The 20,376-nt window shown below is 47.1% G+C and overlaps 1 protein-coding gene across 1 annotated transcript in view; it reads left to right on the top strand.

Annotated features, from left to right (window-relative positions):
* The window catches only part of ARID1A (AT-rich interaction domain 1A), a 77,966-nt gene that overhangs the window by 49,784 nt on the left and 7,806 nt on the right, over positions 1–20,376 (top strand). The window contains exons 5-13 of the mRNA XM_077837720.1: positions 1,427–1,667; positions 2,148–2,237; positions 2,953–3,120; positions 3,817–4,132; positions 5,898–6,043; positions 6,132–6,241; positions 11,109–11,318; positions 11,983–12,190; positions 19,957–20,089. Of these exons, the coding sequence (XP_077693846.1) occupies positions 1,427–1,667; positions 2,148–2,237; positions 2,953–3,120; positions 3,817–4,132; positions 5,898–6,043; positions 6,132–6,241; positions 11,109–11,318; positions 11,983–12,190; positions 19,957–20,089 (1,622 nt within the window). The remainder of the gene's footprint in view (positions 1–1,426; positions 1,668–2,147; positions 2,238–2,952; positions 3,121–3,816; positions 4,133–5,897; positions 6,044–6,131; positions 6,242–11,108; positions 11,319–11,982; positions 12,191–19,956; positions 20,090–20,376) is intronic.

The raw sequence follows: 20,376 nt of genomic DNA on the forward strand, positions 1-20,376 counted from the left end.
TCTACTTCTGCATTTCCTATAAAAAATATTTAAACTATCATTCCAAAAAAACCCAAAACCCTACTTAAAATTAGTTTCATGCAGGATAAGAAATAAGAACCAGATCGAGGAAAAACCTGTACAATTTTTGTTCATTAAACTGTTACGGAGCTTCACTTTATATGAACAAATTCAGGAAGCAACGGTTCTTATGTAAAGAATAAAAAATCTGAATCCTTTAATTTTAAACCTAAGGTTTGTATTTTAGAAATAAGGAAAATAAGATTTCTGGTAGGGTCAGAACCCTTATTACACTATTCCTTGGGTTTCCACAAAGAGGGAGTTACTCATTCCCCACCCACCTGTCCACCATTAGTATGTGTGTGTGAGAGAGAGAGATGGGGAGCACGTCGCCATATATTATCTCCTCCAACTTTTCCCAGTATGTTAGGTCGTGTGTGGTGGTGGTTGGTTGTTTTTTTTAATCATAGAGCTTAATCTCTTAATGGCAGGGACTGTCTTCGCACGTGGGTTATTGTAAGTACCAAGGTACTTGAATAATAGCCATGAGTTGAGGTTCCCCTACCCACCTGCACATGCAGTATCCAGACAATTTACCGATTGTTCACCGGCTGCAATTTTCCAGCAACTCTTGTGCCAATTTAGGGCATTGAAACTAGTTCAGAGAAGACTGCTGTCTCCTGGTTCAAGGTGGACGTGTGCAGTAGGGGAGACCTTCTCTGTTCTTGCCTTCAATAATGCCTGAAACTTAATGCTGCAGAAAGAAATGGTTAATTTCTGATTTCGGTGAAGAAAGGGAAGTGGGAAATGTTTCATGGTTTTCTTTTAAATCTGTATTTTAGTTTTTCTTTTTTCTCAAGAAAGAAGCTGCCCAGCCTACCTGAGGCCTCAGAGTGGACTGAGGTTAGGCAGGAGTTCTCAAACTCTTTCAAAGGGTGAGCCACTCTTCTGTCATGGACCACTTCCCTTCACCTAGTCATCACATAGACAACCTCTTCTCCTGTTTGCAATCATATACATGCCTGTGGCAACTACATCACTTGCTTATGTAGGAACTTACTTTTATCCTCTTTTAATGCAACCTAGCAGCTGAGACACGTTTGAGAATTGGCACCCATGTGACCAACTAGCTTTCTGGACCACCAGTCAGCACTCCACAGACCACAGCTGGGGAACTTCTGGATGTGTGTGGGGGAGGACAGATTAAGATGCATTTATCAGTTAACTAGGTGTGAGCTACAGCCTTCATCATTGACAATAACATGAGCTGGCTTGATTGATTTTCTATTTGTTTGTAGTTTGCCTAGGAGCAGAATTCAGTGAATTCTGTAACAGACGCTTCTCTTTCCTGGTGATGTGCGGGAGAACAATTGCTCTGCCTCGTAACCTTTTTTTTTTGTCTGATCCGCTTTTCTGTGCACTACAGGATCTGTCTGGTTCCATAGATGATCTACCCATGGGTACAGAAGGAGCCCTGAGTCCTGGAGTAAGCACGTCAGGGATTTCAAGCAGTCAAGGAGAGCAGAGTAACCCAGCTCAGTCTCCTTTCTCTCCGCATACCTCGCCTCACCTCCCAGGAATCAGAGGGCCCTCCCCTTCCCCCGTTGGCTCTCCTGCTAGTGTTGCCCAGTCGCGTTCTGGTCCACTCTCACCTGCTGCCGTACCAGGTAAAGGTATTCTGTGTATCTCTGGATCTGCTGGTGTGACTGCGCTGTGCAGCTGAAGAGCCTGGGCTCAGTGAATTAAAATTTGGCAGTTTTAAAGAGAGGTTTACCAAGAGCAGCCCCGCTTTCTGACGCTGTGGGTCTCAGGATCATTTAATTGCCTTAAAAATAAGGCTACAATTTGGAGGAGATTTTTAAATGTATGAACTAAGGTATCTCGCAGAGTAGCTGTGGTCTGTTGGCTTGCAAACTTGTAACATAATGTTAATTGTTTTATATGGAAAAGACTAATTTACCTGTGTCTTCTCCTCCCACACTTCCTTCGGTTGGCTTAACTCCCCCTCCCGCCACCTCCCCTTGAATTTTGTTGCTGCTCTATTGTTTAATGCTATGAGCCTAAGTCTCTATCAGCCATTTCTAGGTATTCTGCATTTTCTTGTGTATGTGCTTCTTGTGGCTAATGCTTTTCTATCCATGGTGCAGGCAATCAGATGCCACCCCGACCACCTAGTGGCCATTCGGACAGTATCATGCATCCTTCCATGAATCAGTCAAGCATAGTCCAAGATCGAGGTAGGAGTATGAGCATGTGTGTGTGGTGTTAAGAGTTCTAAGTTTTAACAGTAGACTTCTAAATGTAAAGCAGGATATATACATAATAAAGATCTCCTGGACTTCTGCAAGCTTTGAAACCAGCCCCTTCCATATGAGGTGGAGATTGTGGGCTAAGATACTGTTTGTAAAGCTGGACCAGCTCTTTCAACTCAATTAGCGTTCAGAGCACATTGCAGTAAGGTTGCCCGTTGCTTGTCCTAGAGATTTTGCTTCGATTTAAGATGTTTCCTGCAGGTTTTTAAAACAAATTTCTCTGACTGCTGCATTTTCAAGAACGAAAACCTTAAACTTCAAAATGTGGGATGTTCACAACAGTTGTGGCTCTGTGCTCCATAAAAGGGAACAGATTCACTGGAAGATGGATACATGAGTAGGAGCCTCTCTCTTTATGGCTGCAGGCATATGTAGTACAATGTTCCCCACTAAAAATGCAACATTGGCTAGCTCATTACAGGTGCCATGACATGCTACAGTTTTCCCCGAGTTAGAGTAGGCAATAGGTGTGGAATCTTTTGGCACATACAGTTGACTTTTTTTTTTATTTTAATGGCTGTTGCTAAACAAACAAACAAACAACAACTTTGTCTGGGTTGTGTCATTAAAATGTTTGTGTGTGCAGTAATTCCAACAATTGGAATGAATAACTATCTCATTTGAATGTCTCATTGATCAGGTTACATGCAGAGGAATCCTCAGATGCCCCAGTACAGCTCCCCTCAGCCTGGCTCCGCCTTATCTCCACGTCAGTCTTCTGGAGGACAGATGCATGCTGGGATGGGACCTTATCAGCAGAATTCACTGGGAAGCTATGGGCCGCAGGGGGGTCAGTATGGTCCTCAAGGTAAGGCCGTGAACCAATCGGATAGAATGGGAAACTGATAGAGCTCCACTAAGTAAACATGTGGGCAGGAAAAACGGCCCATATTCCCTGTACTCTTTTTTTTTTTTTTTTTTTTTTTTTTTTTGCCTTCATCAAATTGCATTTATTTGGACTGGTTTAAAATGTGCAGCTCATGCAGCAACATCTGAAACCCTTGCCTGTCATGAAAGGGAGTGTGCTTTGTGTGTGTCACTCAGGAGCAAGGGTAAGACAGAGGGCTTTAAGGATTAAAGTACTTCTGCTACAGAATTCCTCTCCTGGTTTGAAAAATCTTCAGATGATTGTGCCCCCAAACTGCTGCTAATTCAGTTAACTTCAGCGGGGCAGAGCTTGACAGGAGCTGTACATCTTATGGCACTTTACCTGTGACCTCGCCATCTCGTCCTGGGCCGTTTGGCTCATTGTGTTCTGTGATGTGCTCAGGGGAGGTTCCTACTGCCTTTGAATTGATGTTGTTACTTGATTGTGTGTTTAGACCTATTTTATGTGGATTATAACCAGGTAAATTGACTGAGTTGAGGTGCTAAAATTCACCCATGTCCCTATGTTTTTATTAGTGATTTTAAAACAGCTGCAGATTTGAAGAGTTCTAATGAGTCACAAATCAAGTAGTTGAATGTGCTTTTTCTCCCACTCCCTCCACCCTTCTCTCTGCAGGAGGTTATCCCAGGCAGCCAAACTATAATGCTATGCCTAATGCCAACTACCCCAGCCCAGGAATGGGGGGAAGTATAAACCCAATGGGAGCAGGGAGCCAGATTCATGGTCAGACTGGTGTGCAACCCTATACTGGGCTTCCCCCAGGAAGGATGAGCCATGCAGCCATAGGGAACAGGCCCTATGGACCCAACATGGCAAATATGCCTCCCCAGGTGGGGACAGGGATGTGCCCACCACCGGGTGGCATGAACCGGAAAGCACAAGAAGCAGCTGCTGCCGCCATGCATGCTGCTGCCAACTCCATCCAGAACAGGTAAGAAATGAGGCTGCCCTGTGTCGCTGTTCTTGCTTTCAACCCTTTCATATAGCACGTCCTATGATGTCAGACTAGCATGTGTTTTGAAACAAATCAAAGTTGGGAAACCCTGAATACAGGTTTCCTTAAAATGCCTGCAGAAGAGCAGGTCTTTAATCAGTCTGGAGAAGTTAGGAGGGGAGACGTATTTGAATCACTGTGCAATTAGCAATGTTCTGTGGCTTCTTTGTGTGTACAAAGAAAATCCGTTGTTCTTTGAGATCCGTGCAGTTTTGGTTTCTGGAGCTGTTGCACAGGCGAGAACAAGATACAGTGTGCCTGGAAGAGCTAATAAATCTAGCAGGCCATTATTCCAACTGTATTTGTCTGTTTTTTGAGTCGAGGAGTTTAGACTTAAGTTGTGTCTGGTGCAGTTCACCTTTTCCTGTTGTGGGTCTTGATGAGCAGCAGACCTGAGGGGAGATATCTGGAATTCATTATTGGAGTCTGCAGGAAAGAGTAGGATGGCTGTAAAATCAGGTGGAGGTTGCATACAGAAGTCAACCAGGGTAGTCATGAGAGCAATGAATTCACGCACAAGTTGAGTCGCCTCTGCAGAGTAGAAGTTTTCTGGTTTGTCTTGCGTATCAATGAGATCTGAACAAGTATTCCGGTCTCCCATTTCAGTTTGACAAGGCCTATCACCTGATTGTAAGGCTGTTGGATTAATAGTCCCAACCACAGATGTAAAGATAGAGATGCCCCTTCTATTGGAATGTGAGTTTGAGTTGGTATTAGGGTGTGGTGCTTTTGGGTATATCTGATATAGCAAAAAGGAGAAAGAGCAGTGGCTACAGTAGACTGGAGCAATGTACTTCCTGCTTGGACAGCAGGAGCAGCAACGTTTACGGTGACATTCCAGACCTGAGAGTTCCATCTCCTTTGGCAGGTAACTTAACACCTGCAACAGAGCAAGATTGGGGGCAAAACTTTCAAAAGCGTTGAAGTTCCGTTTGCAAAATTGGTTGAGGTATTTTGGAGCTGAAGTCCCATTGACTTTCAGTGAGACTAAGACTTTGTCTACACTGCCACAGTGCTGGCTCTGGGGATGTGTTGTGCTCTGAGGGCACAGGGATAAAATACTCGTGGCTGACCCAGGTCAGCTGACTTGGGCTCACGGTACTCGGGCTCTGGGGCTGAAAAATTGTTATGTTGTATATGTTCAGGCTCGAATTGGAGCCTGAGCTCTGGAACTCTGTGAGGGGAAAGGATCCTAGAGCTCGGGCTCCAGCCTGAGCCCAAACATATAGACAGTGATTTTTAGCCCCACCAGCCCAGGCCAGCTGCAGCCTTGCTATGTATCTTTTATTACTGTATAGATGTACCTGAACTGCCCTGTGTGGACGCTCCTGGTGCCAATTAAAAGGAATTTAGTTTGCGTTAATAGTCCCATTTGAAAGAGGACTACTCGTTCACCCCAGCAATGTCCACACGGAGCAGTTAGAGTGCAGCACTTCAGCGTACTCTGAAGTTCACACCCCTGTAGTGTCCATGTTGTGGCGCAGTGTAGACAAGCATTCTGGCTTCAAAGTCACGTATGTGCTCTTGTAGACTTTATTCTAGGTCAGTTTTGGTGGAAAAGTATTCTCATGGAACCAGTCACTTCCATTTCATGTTTCAACTGCAGGAAAGTCTCTGTTAGCAAAACCCACTCTAGCAGAATACAAATCTTAATGCTTGATATTGAAAATGTACTTCTGCTCTCTCCTTCTCCTTTTTTCAGGCCTCCTGGCTATCCCAACATGAACCAAGGGGGGATGATGGGAACTGGAGCTCCTTATGGACAAGGAATTAACAGTATGGCTGGCATGATAAACCCCCAGGGTGCTCCATATCCTATGAGTGGGAATATGGCCAACAACTCGGCAGGTAAGCCAATGCTAACCCAAAGGAGGGCATTGGATTTCATGATACTGAATTGAAATGCAGTGTTTGAAGATTCTGTTTAATCTTCTAGGGATGGCAGCAAGTCCTGAGATGATGGGCCTTGGGGATGTCAAACTAACGCCTGCAACTAAAATGAACAATAAGGCAGATGGGACGCCAAAAACAGAATCCAAGTCAAAGGTAAAGCATGTGTATTCCTGTTACTTTCCCAGGTGATAGGAAATGTGAGAATATGGCCTTCATGCACTGGTTTAATTGCTCGTGTGTTCAAAACCTCCATTTAATAATGTAACTCTATTTACTGCCGAGTATTTTCAGACTGTATTTCAATTTAAATGATCCCTGAAAGCTTGCTAGTTCACCTTTCTCCCCCACCCTTCATCAGTAAACTTATCCTTGTAATCTGTTACGTGCTGCTTCTGAAATGTTGCACCACTGGGTCAAATACGGCTAGTGGGGTGAATGTTCTTTCTGCGTGCAGTACTTTAGATCATAATTTAAACAACTACATCTGACATTCTGATTAGAATGCTTTGGAACAGGCTCTGATTGTGTGTGCAACATACTCTCCCTTATTATTGGGCATTACTGCTATAGCAGTGCTTAAAGACGCTAGTTGGAATCGGGGTCCCATTGCATGGGCATTGTACAAACACATAGATGACATGGTGTCTGCCCCAAGAATATTACCCTCTCCCTCAAAATTATCTGTTGTACAAATGCCACTCTCTCTCACCTTGGCTCTGTAGAGCAGTTATTTAAGAAATGGGAGAAAGTCTGTTTTCTTGCTAATAGGGTTAGAGTTTTGCAGTGTAGATCCCCCTCCCCAAAGAGACTATATAAATCAACACAGCCACATCAGCTAGCCCCAGATTCTGGAAAGGCAGGAGGAGGAGGAAAGTGTTGAGAAACGACATCTACAAAGGGCAGAACAACTTGTTCCCGCTGCACTCTCCTCATTCTCTTCTCAGCATCATCTTCAGCTGATGACTTCAAGGCATTCTAGGGCTGCCACAAGCGCATGGCAGAGACTTTAGATATACCTCTGGAAATGGTGCAGGTTCCCAGACTGCTGGACGTCTTGCACCCATCCAGGCCTGGTAGGCTCTCCATGCCTATAAAGGAGGAACTGTTGGAACCTGCGAAAAAACCTGTGGCACACACCAGCATCCATTCTGGTTACATCCACGCTCAGTCGCTTCCAAGGGATTTTGAATACCTTTGTTCCCATCCAGTACCAGGTTTGCTTGTAGTAGCTGCGGTCTAAGAGATATTGAAGCAATAGGGGCCTTCCAAATTCTCACCCAGGGAGAAAGACCCGGAGAGACTGGACCTGTTCAGATGCAAAATTTTCATCTACCAGCCTCCACATGCTCCAAATGCTTCTGTCTAATACCGTTATTTCAGTTGGAACCAGCTGTCTGTTTGCGGACATGCTACCTCCAGGAATACACAGAGGAGCTAAACAGCATGTCTGCACATCCTTATAGGCTGCACTGGATATGTCCAGCAGACACCATGAGACGATCATCCTGACTCCAGCCTGGAGCGGTCCAAACAGCAACTGAGGATCCTCCCTTTAAGGGCAACAAGTGCTTTAGTTCAAAGACCGATTCTATTCCTTAAAGGACTCCAGGGTGACACTACCCTCCCTGGGCCTCTGCGTTCCACCCACAAGAAGGAAGCAGTGAAACCACAGATTTCTTTCAGGCAGCATTCTTCTGGCCCCTCCTATTACCAGCCTTCAAAGGACATCTGAGCTGCTGATAAAGAAGCAGAGGTTCCAGCGATGATCCTCTGCCTTTTCCCCTGCTGCGGCAGTCTGTTGTCCACCAGTCGGCAGGTCAAGAGCCTGGCAGAACCTCCAGAGGATCTCTACCCATCCCTACCTTTGGCAACTTCCTTCTTTGGGGAAGCCTGGACTCCGATCAGCTTGGTTCAGTGGATCCTAGAAATTAACAAGGGGTATTCTGTCCAGTTGCTTTCTGGCCCTACCCCCTTTCCCCATCCTTTTTCAGGGCTCCTTCTCCTGTGATACTATTAAAACAAGAGGTGGACTTCCTTCTACCACTTGGATCAATGCAAGAGGTGCCCTCAGAATTCAGGAGCAGGGTTTTTTTATTCCAACTATTTTGCCATCCCTAAAAGGAAACGAGGTTGGTTTCCTATTTTTGGACTCTTGACTCCTCACCTTCCTATCCCGGGCCATATTGTTTTTTTCCATACTGCAGCAGTAAGGTTTCTCAAGGGCCTTATTTGTTTGTCCGTCCCCAGGTTGGGGATCTCTGTTATTAGCACAACTGATGAAATCCCACTTTGAGTCCTTAGCAATTTGTTCTCTTCACCACTTATCTAGGAAGACTGCCTTTTTTAGTGGCCGTTACATCAACTCGACAGGCAGAGGAGATTCAGGCCTCATGGCAGGGACCCTTGTGTACAGTGTTTCATAAGTACAGGATCACTCTCAAACCTCAACCCAAGTTCTTTCAGAATTTCATGTGAACCAACTGATTTATTTCCAAGTGTTCTTCCCCAAACCTCACTCATTGTCAAAGGAAGCTAAATTTTGCATGCTTGACGTTATAGTAAAGGATGGTCTTCCTACATTGACAGGACAAAATCATTCAGGAATGCCCCTGGACTGGTTTTTTTGGCCCTTGCAGAGAGGGTTAGGCAATATCCCCCCAGAGTTTATCTGAGAGAGTCTCCAAGTGTATAAAGACATGTTAATAAAAGAGTTAATCAGGTTAGGTCCACCTAGCCACATTAGCGCTCACGCAGCCTCTGCTGCCTGTTTAAAGACTGTCCGAATTTCTGAAATCTTTAAGACAGCTACATGGAGCTTGGTCCATGCATTTACAAGGCACTGCTCTTTGGCAGAGGCTTCCAGATGGAATAGTTGCTTTGGTCCTGCAATCATTGTTTAGGTAGGACTGCTACTGCCCACCTCCAAACAGACAGCTAACTGCTCGTTAGTCACTGAACACTTGACAAGATAGCAATGCATAGTCATGGTGTCTCTTGCAGGTGGCTTGTGTTCTCCTAGCATCTCTGATTAGCCTTATGCCAGAAAGCCCTACAATTCCATGGGCAAAAGATTTGATGGGATGATGGAAATGGGATGATGCAAGTCCTCTTACTTGCCTTGTGCAAAAAATGCTTGGCTACCTTTGTCGTGTGTCTGTCTGACTCCACCCAGGTGTCTAGCCTATCCCACCTTAATCAAAGGTAAACCAGTGTCTTTGCAGCTCCTTGTCAGACTCCCAAAAGGATTGATACTTGAGGGGAAAAAAAAAACAATTAAAAAGCCCCTTGTGTTGTGGGACTTTACTGTGGTGTTGTCAAAGCTGATGAACACCGCTTATGAATCATGGGAGCTTAAATTTCTTTCATGGAAGGTAATTTAACTGGTGACAGTGACTTCTACCACCAAGCGCTCTAAAGCCTATCCCTGTAAAATGTGGTATAAGGTGGATCAAAGTGGTGCTGCAGACTCATCCCACATTGCTCTGAAGTGGTGTTTTGAGTTCCATCTTAACTTATTGCCCTATCATCATTTTCCTCACATCGGCATGCCCATCGCAGAGAGGCACATTTCCATATATGCCACCTCAGATGGTCCAGGGAGGGATGTCTCAGGCTCTACCTGGATTAGCACCCCTAACAAAAAATCCGTCCAATTCTGTTTCTTTTGACATCCGTTTGCTAGGCAACGTTGTGACCAGCGGGGTCACGTCTACATGGATGCCTGATTGCTCTTGTGACCTGGCTGGCCTGAAACTAGAAGACCTTGTAAAAGCTCCTTTGATCCAGTTCAAGGTTGTCACCACAGTCTGCCTCAAATATTTAATTGTTGACCTCTGTAGAGTAGCTACACAGTCCTTGTTCTGCAGACTTGCACGTTATTGCTTGGATTCAGCCTCCAGAATAGAGCTCCCACCCCGGCCTCTGTTCCTAAGATAGGAGAGGCCAAACTCCTTTCCTTCCACTTACTCCAATACAATCTTAAATTCAGGATACTCCTTTTCAGTTGGCTAATTAATTATTTTTACATCAAGAAGTTTTAATTGTGGTCTCCTTCTGCAGACTTGAAGGTTGTTTGATGCAGTATTTTTTAAGAGGCATCTTCCTTTTATATTTGTGAGTAAAAAGCAGCAAATTCTGGCAGGGGAAGAGAGAGAAATTTCCAACATTTTTGGCATTAGTGGCATTGTGACAAATTCTGCAGATTGAATCATTAGGGAGGGAAAATTATGAAGGGAAGATATTCTCTTGTAGGATTCCTCACCCATCCACTTCCTATCAGGTTTTCAGTTAAACTGCCAAATTCTTACACCTCGTCTTAGTTTTCTTTGGGGCATATTTTTGATCTGTGATACATTTGTAGTAATGTATCCTGGGAGCTTCCACTAGAGTAATTAGAAAAGGGACTGACTGAAAAATTTGGAGGGCAGTGTTTATAGTTGGCAGGGTGTGATGGCTAGCAGGGAGTCCTGGCTTTCCCTTATCCTGTTAGTGCTGTCCTTGGGGATCAGAAAACCTTAAGAGCTGAGGGAGTTCCCCATTTCTTGTGCTAAGGAACAAAGCCCCTCCTCTCCCCCAAGTAATATGAATATCCTACAAGGTCTCTTCAGAGAAGCAGAATTACGGGTAAGTCAGTCTCTTCTTTAGAAAGATTGTAGCCCCTTGCCCGTCCCTCGTCCCCTCACCACACAAACCATTCTGGTGTCTGGATGAAATTTACCTGATATCTGCAGCCTTCCTATGGGTGGACTAAAACTTCCACCTTTTGAAGTGTGGTCATTGTGATTCTCAGCAGCGTTGTCCACAAAAGCTCTATGTTGTCTGTCTACACCAACATCGAACTGAGATGTGTGCGTTTGACCTTTGGGCTGATATGTGGCTGTTCCTAATACAACTACAGAATTTTATCCCTTCAGGTTTTTTTCTGTTTGATAAGATGACGAACCTGGCCTGAGCTTGATATGTTTAAATTTCTTAGCTCACTTGCTCCTCCATCCTGAGATCTGCTTTCTCCTTATTCTAGAAGTCCAGTTCCTCTACTACCACCAATGAGAAGATTACCAAATTGTATGAGCTGGGCGGTGAGCCGGAGAGGAAGATTTGGGTAGATCGTTACCTAGCCTTCACTGAAGAGAAGGCAATGGGCATGACCAACCTCCCAGCTGTAGGCAGAAAACCCCTAGACCTTTACCGACTCTATATCTCTGTAAAGGAGATTGGAGGACTTACTCAGGTGGGTGACCAGAAGCTCTGAAAGCCATCACGACTGTGACTCAAGTGAGATGGCTATACGTTTGTATGCATAGCCGCGTCAGTCTCAAAATCTCAGGTGCTGTATAGGCAATAGGATTCAGGCTTAACTCGATTTGCTAACTGAGTTCTTTTGATTTAAGTTGAGTCTGGAACTTTTAAAATAGTGTTAATATCTTATTTATAAAATCCAGTATCCTTGAATTAAGTGGATCTAATCGCAGTGCTCCAGGTATTTGCTCCTGTTCAGAGTATTCTGACAGCACTGAGATCCAGCTTGTACTTTTCCTCACCCAGTCCATAGAATAGCAATGATGCTCTCTGTGTTTGCATCACTTATTAGTGTTGATGCATGTGGGCTTCCTGCTGGCCTCATGTCTACTTCAGTTTGCTGCTTGGTATTATCCAGCTCTGAGACTCCTTTTTCCCCCCTCCAGGTGGGCAAAGAGGAGGCTTACTGTTTTGTTTTTGATCCACAGTTTCAGCCCAATAGTGTAGCTGTTATGATTGCTACATAACATGTTTAGCTAGTATCTAGGGTGGGAAACATGGCTCTGTCTCACCCTGGGGAAAGGGGAAATGGCTTGAATTTTATGTTCTGACACCCCCCCCCCCTTTTTTTTTTTTTTTTTTTTGGGGTTGTGCAGGTCAACAAAAACAAGAAATGGCGTGAGTTAGCCACCAATCTTAATGTGGGCACTTCTAGCAGTGCAGCTAGTTCTTTGAAGAAGCAGTACATCCAATGTCTCTATGCCTTTGAGTGCAAGATTGAACGAGGCGAAGACCCGCCCCCAGACATCTTTGCGGCTGCTGATTCAAAGAAGTCCCAGCCCAAGATACAGCCCCCATCTCCAGGTGAGTATAAAGATTACAGACAAGATCCCATATATTCTGCAGCAAATTGGATTTAAATTCCTCTCCAAGGTCCTCCGCATTCCTACTGTAAAATGGAAATTCTCGTGGCAATATCAGATGCATTCAAATTAAGGCCTTTAATGAGCCCCATATGTAAGGGAATAGAACAGTGAGTAAAATATTCCTTGTAGTGTATGTATCTTCTTCGAGGCTCATCCTCATGGGTGTTCATGGTGGATGCAAATGTTGTCCATGTGCCCAGGTCCAGAACTCCTTCAGTAGGAGTGTCCGTTGGTCTGCATCTTCCTAATGCTGAGAACGAAGGGAATATGGGGTGTGGCAGGCTGCTGACCTCTCCAGTTTCTTTTCTGCTGCTTGTTGACTGGGAGGGAACCCTCGTGTGTGTAGCCTTCTCTGTAAATGTTGCGAAAAAATTTTTAGTACTTTTACTAGTTAGTACAGTGTTGCTCAAACTGGGGTCCGTGAGGGTACTCCAGGTCAGCGGGCCCCACTGATCAACTCCTCCCCCTTCCTCCCAGGGAGGCTCCGCGTGCTGCCCCCACCAGAGTGCCAGCTCTGCAGCTCCCATTGGCCGGGAACCACAACCAATGGGAGCTGTGGGCGGTGCCTGTGGGCATGAGGGCAGCGCACGGTGCCTCGCTGGCTGCCCATGTGCCATGGGGCCTCAGGGACCTAGTGGCTGCTTCCTCGGAGCTGTGGTGAGTGCCGCCGGGACCCCGAACCGCAGCCCCCTGCCCCAACCCAGAGTCCCCTCCCACACCTAACTCCCTCCTGGAGCCCTCAAACTTCCCCCCCCCAGCCCTGAGCCTGCTCCTGCACCCCAAACCTCCCACCCCAGAGCCCACACCCCAAGCTGGAGCCCTCACCCCCCCCCCCCCCGCACCCCAACCGCCTGCCCCAGCCCGGTGAAAGTGAGGGAGAGCAAGCAACAGTGAAGGGCCGGGCCAAGGGGTCCCTGAAAAATTTTAAATCAAAATGGGGGTCCTCGGGTTGCTAAAGTTTGAGAACCGCTGATTTAGTAGATTCTTAAGCTGTTAATTATGGGTTCCCCCTTTTGTTTCTCCACCTATTGTGGCACTTATGCCCCAGGCCCACCTCCTCAATAGGTATGGTGTGGGTGTCACCCATAGTAAACACCTAGGGACCAGCACTCGAAGAAAAGACGGTTACTTCCCTTACAGTAATTGGAGTTCCTAAAGATGTGTGGTCCCTGTGTGTATTCATGACCTCTCCTCCTTCCGCCTCTTCTCTGGATCCTCACATGACTTGTGGCAGGTGGGAACTGGAGAGGTGGTCAGTGTGTGCTGTCCCTTATGCCCTGGGTTTGCAGCCCAAGAAGGCGCAGGGTGCTGGCGCGGACCAATGGTCACTGCTGAAGAATTTCTAGTCCTTGGCACCCTGAGCACGTACATGCCTGCAGTGAGTATCCCTAGGGACCACGTAACTTACCTTCTAGGAACTGGAGTTTGAGATATCTTTGATACTGGCTTTTTTACGCTGCCACCATATGTTCCGTATTCTGCAGGCTTTTATACTGACAATGCGTAACTGCGTGATGGAGGATGGGGAAGTATGGGAGAGTGACCTGGAGGAGGCTCTCTGAGATGACTTCAGCATATTCAAGCAGCACCACGTGCTGCTGCGATGTGGGAACCTTTTGGGAAAGTAGCACCTTGTGATCACAAAAGCACCCCTCCGCGGCACAGAATACTTGAAGCTTGCGTTATGGGGATGTGTTGTCAGATACCGCATCAGTCCGTTGCTTTCCTAGGGCTAGCTGCAAGTCTAGGACTCTGTGCCCAAAGCCTTTTTTGTTGTTTTAAAACACAAATTTATTGGTAGATGTTGGGATGGTTTTGGTTATAGACCATTTAGAGGAGCTTTAGAATAGATAATTAAATAGTCTCTGTTGTGTAGTTTCATTTCCTGGGGAATCTCCAGTTTGTTCCTTGGTTCCTGGGCATCATGTCTGATCCAGACTGTACAGAACAGGAGAAAACTCTGGGTTTAAGAGTGCGTTTTCTGCCCCTTTGTCTTCCCAGTGTGTGAAACCTTCTATCCTATTTGTATTGGAGAAGGTCGTTCCCTGGATGGCTGTTTTGAACATGCCAAGCCTTTAAGCCTCTATTGCAAAAGACCAGGTATACCCAGCTGGTTCCAGGTCCTCCTAATGATTTAACCTGGGGTGGGCAAACTTTTTGGCCTGAGGGCCACATCAGGGTTCCAAAACTGTATGTTCCAAAGGCTGTGCCTCCCCAAACAGCCTGGCCTCTGCCCCCTCCCACTTCAAACCTCCTCCCCCCCTCCCCTCCCCCCCCCCAGCTCCCTGACTGCCCTGACCCCTATCCACACCTATGCTCTCTGACAGGCCCCCGGGACTCCCACACCTATCCAACCACCCCCGCCGCCTTACCATGCCGCTCAGGGCACTAGGACTGGCAGCAGCACTGCCCAGCTGGAGCCAGCCATGCTGCCCGGCAGGATCTCGCTGCCCAGAGCGCTGGTGGCATGGCTAGCTGAGGCTGCAGGGGATGGGAGACAGCAGGGGAGAGGCTGGAGGCTAGCCTACCCGGCTAGGAGCTCAAGGGCTAGGCAGGAGTTGGCCCACAAGCTGTAGTTTGCCCACCTCTGATTTAACCCCTACAAGCCAGATCTTCAGATGCATTTTCTGGTTAGGGTCCCATTCCCATGCAAAGGTCTGCTCTGAAGCACCTTAATGTGGGAAAGAGAGAGCCTTTGGTTCTGGGATAAGCATCTTCCAGGACAGTGAAACAGAGTCCTACTTTGAGAGTACTCCAGTTGTGTAAATTTTGTCAGTCCTGGCAAAAGGAAGCACCTGGGGTTGTGAGATTCTCCTTCAGGCCCCACCAGGACCTTTCTCTCAAAGGTTTCTCAGACTCCCTGGCATATTTCTCTGCAGATGCTGCTGCTTTCTCCCGTCCTCCCCATGCTTTAATCCATGGATGATGCAGCTACCTCCCTCAGTTTATTGGTGGCCAGTTGAGAAGCCTGCTTCTTTGACCTTTCCCAAAAGGGCCAAGGGCAATCACCATGACCTTCTTTGCCTCTTTAAATTGTTGAGTCTATCATCTCTCTCCACCTTTGGCTCATATCCACAGTGTAACGTGCCTGCTGGATAGGGATGAAGTCGCATTTAATGTCAGTCCTTCTGTTTTGCCTGAATACTGTCACGTCTGTCCTCATTACCCCGATGACTACAGATAATTTCAAGAGTTGCAGGTTTGAATAATTATCTTTAGAGTTGAAGACTGTCCAAGTTCAGGAAGAAAATGCTCCCTGTTTTGAGATAGACTGTACTTGAGAACAAGGAGAAGAACTTATCTGTTGATTAAGGCTTGATGACACCTGCTGCAGACAGCTGGCTGACCCCAGGATCTGCACCCTTCATCACCACAAAGGGAGGTCGCTTGTACCTGGTTCTACAGCAGGGATTTCAGCGTCTTTCCCGCACCTGACTCAAACTCTTCTGGCTGTCTCTGCAGCCAGTGGGAAGCCTTAAGAGCTCCAGGGTTGGTGGTGCCCCCCCTTCTGACAAAACCAGAAAGATTTTCTGTCTGGGCAGGAAAATGTACCTCCTCAGGTAGAGGCAGCAGTGCAGCATCCTCACTATTGTTGTTCTTCCAGAGCAGGGCCGAACAGAAAGTCCAGTGACCGGTGTTCTTCCGATGGAATTGGAGCAGGGATCCACTATGTGCGTTTCCACCAATCCCCTTACTACCGCTGGTGGTGAGAGACAATTGATCAGGGCCTGGTTTAGCTTGATCAGTCCAGTTTTTTTGGAACAGGCAGTATTGCTCTATAGGTCTCCAAGAGTCTCCATACCAGCTACCTATGCCACTGGGCCATGTAACCTAAGAAAATTAATCTGGTCTTGCATCCCAGATCAGTCTCTTCACCTTGCTGCTTGGGTCACAGGACATGGATTTCTTCTCATCTAGCAGATTTTGCAAGGCTACAAAGGATCTCTTTGCAGACCAAGAAGCCTTCCATATTGAAATACTGCTCCCAGAAGTGGATAAAGGTTTTCCCTCTTCCAGCAGTGGACGGCAGTTCATCATGCTCTGCGTTCATATAATCTTTTATTGACTTCTTACTGTATCTGAAGCATCAGCCTTGCTGTGTCCTTGAACAAAATGCATTTGTTTGCCATCTCAGAATACCGCTCTCCCATAGACAACTGTGAAGCATTCAGCCACAGTCAAAAGTTTCCTCAGAGAACTGAGTAATGTCTTTCCACCATTCAGGAAACCTGTCCCAGTGTGGGATTAACTTCACTGTATTCCACAGGATGAAACTATTTTGTCATTAGGCAAAAATTTTGCCTAAAGCAGCGTCTGAGTTAAACTTAAACCAGACCGCTGATCTCTTCCAGCTTTCTTCACAAAACCTCATTCTTTCCAACAGGGAAATTAGATTGCATAACCAAGGTGTTAAGAGGGTTCTGAGTTTATTTGGTTAGGACTAAGGCACCTAGGACAGTGTTTTTCAAACTGTGGGTCACGATCCACTACTGGGTCGCGGCATGTAAAGCGCTGGGTCGCCTTGCTCTGGTCAGCACCGTCAGCAGTGCTGCCTAGCTAAGGCAGGCTAGTGCCTACCTTTCCCAACGCCGGGCCGCACCCCAGAAACGGCCAGCAACGAGTCCTGCCTCTAGGCAGGAGGGCTATGGGGCTCTGCGTGCTGCCTCCGCCCTGAGCACCGGCTGTACACTCCCACTGGCCAGGAACCAGCCAATGGGAATGGTGGGGGGAAGGAGGGGAGTACCTCCAGGCAAGAGTCGCGCAGAGCCGATTGCATGCCTCCGCTTAGGAGCCAGACCTGCTGCTGGCCGCTTCTGGGGTGCAGCATGGCCCATGGTGCTGGGACAGGCAGGAAGCCTGCCTTAGCACCCCCACTGTGCTGCTGGAGGTAAGTCTGTGCCCCAATCCCCTGCCTCAGCCCTGAGCCCCCAGAACCCCTTGGTGCACCCCAACCCCCTCATCCCGAGCCCCGACCTCCTGCACCCCAACCCCCTCATCCCGAGCCCTGGGCCCCACCTACACTCGGCCCCTCCCAAACCCTTCATCCCCAGCTTCGTTGGGTCACTGGCATCAGCAGTTTTCTTCAACTGGGTCACAAGAAATAAAGTTTGAAAACCACTGATCTAGGAAGTTACTTAGTTGTGGCATTTGGAGATTAATGTAGAAGGGGTGGCATTTCCACTTCGTACCTGTCAGTGAATTAGATGGTGCATAGCTTTCTCTTTTTCTTTAGCTAGCGTTATTCTCAAGACTTGGCCTTCTAGTGATATGGTGGCATTGGTGGCTTGCTTTAGTGATGGAAATTTGCAGGCCTGCTACCTCGAATTCTTTGTACGTTTATGCAGCACTGTTCTATTGACTTGGCCTGTAGATCTGATGCTTGCTTTAGGAAGACCATTCTCAGTGTATTCGCCCACCCACATAGTTGCTTCTAACAACCTTGGCTCCAAACCTCAGTGCCTCAGGTGGCTGCTCATGCTGTCCCACCAGGTTCCTGAAACCTAGACAGGGGGAGCATCCCACAAATGTGAATGCATATAGGCAACTCGCTCTCTCAGAAAGTTTTTTTGGCAGCTGAGTAGAGGGCAGTGGGGCATTTGGTATCCAGGAGGGCAGGAGGCCTGAGTTAGGTTTGGCAGCTGACAGCAGTTTGACAGTTAGAACCCAGGAGGTAGGTGGTGGCTTCTAGCACTGTGGGGATGCTTCTGTTCCTCTCTTGCAAACAAGGAAGAGGTGAGTGACTCTCTTTTGGTGGTGGAGTGGAAAAGTATGAGTTCTGGTTTCCAAAGCTATGCCCTGCATGTCCACCACTGAATGCATTTAAGCTGCCATTGCTGGCATACCAAGTTAACACTCCATGAAGATGAATGGAGGCAGTTCATATCACTCAGAGCTGTTGCTTCAGGCTGTTTGCAGACTACTCTGTTTGCCTTTGATTGCTGGCCCTTCTGGCTGTGAAGATCGCTTTCCACTTATTTTCATCTTAATGGAGGCTTAGATTTCAATATACAATTCTGCATTAAGGGGTATGTTTTGTAGCTGTGGAATACATAGGGACTTCCTCGGTGTGTGTGATGGGGTAAGGCTACTGGAGAGTGTCTAATGAAACGTATGCCCTGCTCAGGCAATCCTCACTGTAAAACCATTTAGTGTGCAGTTTGCGTCCCCCCCAAAGCTGCGTGACTTGTGTTCCCAGGAGTCTGGATATAGCCTTCTGGGCTTCCTCCTCTTTCTCTCCCCGCCCCCCCTTCCTTCTTGGGTTCCTGAGTGTGACTGGCTGGGTGTCCCCTGGGAGGTGCCTCCAGCAGGCTGTTAGGTTTTATTCTCAGAGGATGGAATTGGCTTGTCTCCAACTGTTTGTAAAATAGTGAGTAGGAGAGACAGCAGGGGATGGGGACAAACAGCCTCTTCCTGTTGATGTCTGTGCGTTCTAATGCAGTGGAGCCCAGCGCTGAATTCCCAGGGGGGCGGGAGTGGAGCTGAAATGCTAATGAATAGCGAAGAAGGGCGTGGGGGAGGTTATGAATGAAGCTCCCTGCTGAGCTTGACTGCCCTTCCTTCTGTGGAGAAGTCCCCAGACTGAGAAGGAGGAAGGGGGGGGAGAGGGACAGGGTGCCAGGAAGGTGGGGCATAAACAAACATGACCTGTATGTGACCTTAGAGGATTTTAATGAATAGCTGAAATGACTCATCAACCAGCAAGGCTGAAGCTGAGGGAGATCGGGTGCTGGGAATGGTAACTAATGGAAACATTAATTAAGAGTTCAGCTCTTGCCAGCTGCAAGGAGCATAGCAGTAGTTCCACTGGAATAGTGGAACTCCCTGAGCTCGCTGTGTGCTTGGTTACACGTGGTGGCCTAGGATTTTCGAGCGAGGGTTTTCCGTAGCTTCTTTGTCTCAATTGATCCTCCACTTCTTTGCTAAACAAGGGCTTTGTCATTCATTGAAAGTGCTGTTCTTTCTCTGGTCCCTGTTCCTAAGAGCCTATCCCAAGATGGCTTAGGAGTGCTTCTAGGGTTCTCCTGAAAGAATCCCCACCGGAAAGGGCACATCAGAGAAAGGAGCCATGCAGTACAAAATCAGAGTTACTTCCGCTGAAGGCAGTGGAGTTTCCATCTCGTAAAGGATGTGAGCCTTATGAGACATCGAACTCACTATCTTTGCCTTGAGTATGGTGTGAACGTGAAGGTGCTGGGCTGCTAACTCTGATATTGGGGTTGGGGTTGTCACACTTGCTGGAGAAACATTTTAATTCTGTGCAGCCTGGTACACAGCTAAGCATCTTCCTCTGACACCACATAATCTGGGAAGCTTGTCCAGTATGGTGGGAGGTGTTTTAAAGGGGTGAGGGTGGGACAATTGGATAGAAAACGTAAGACACATTCTTTCTGACAGAGAATTATGAGAGCCTTAAGCATTCTCACAGCTCAACATGTTGTGTATGGATTTGTTGGGAAGTCTGGATAGCTGATGGTATGTCCTTGTACTGCTGTATTCACTGTTGCTTTCCTTTATCTTTCAAACATGTTCTGTTTTAGAGGGAGGGTTAGAGAGAGGTTTTACCTGTCCATGTTTTGAGCATGGCCATACCACTCCTTCAGGGTGTGTCTCTTGATTTTTGGAGTTGCTGAGATTCTGGAGTGTTTCTGGATGACCTCTTCTGTCTGGTGCATATCTACTCATGCTGGCTTTCTCTGCTTGCAGCGGGTTCAGGCTCCATGCAGGGTCCTCAGACACCTCAGTCCACCAGCAGCTCTATGGCAGAGGGAGGAGATTTGAAACCACCAACGCCAGCGTCTACACCACACAGTCAGATGCCCCCTTTGCCAGGCATCAGGTATTACACTGCCACATTCTGTCTGCTATGAGCAAAGAGCCTGTGTTGCTGGCAGGATTGCTAATGTTCGCTAGCAGTTGAGTTGGGGCCAAGGTGAGCGTTTTGGTCAGTTGCACGAGTCACGCTCATTTTGTAATAACTGGTAGTGAAGCTGTGGAATTGGCAACTATATCCCATCATCTGTGTAATCATTGTTAGTCTCTCCTAGGGGGTTTCCCTTTCTGAAGGGAAACAAGGATTTTTTTCCTCTTTTGATGGGTCTGTCAGGAAGGGGGATAGGATACCCC

This window comes from Eretmochelys imbricata, chromosome 19 (genome assembly GCF_965152235.1).
Source record: "Eretmochelys imbricata isolate rEreImb1 chromosome 19, rEreImb1.hap1, whole genome shotgun sequence".
NCBI lineage: Eukaryota > Metazoa > Chordata > Testudines > Cheloniidae > Eretmochelys > Eretmochelys imbricata.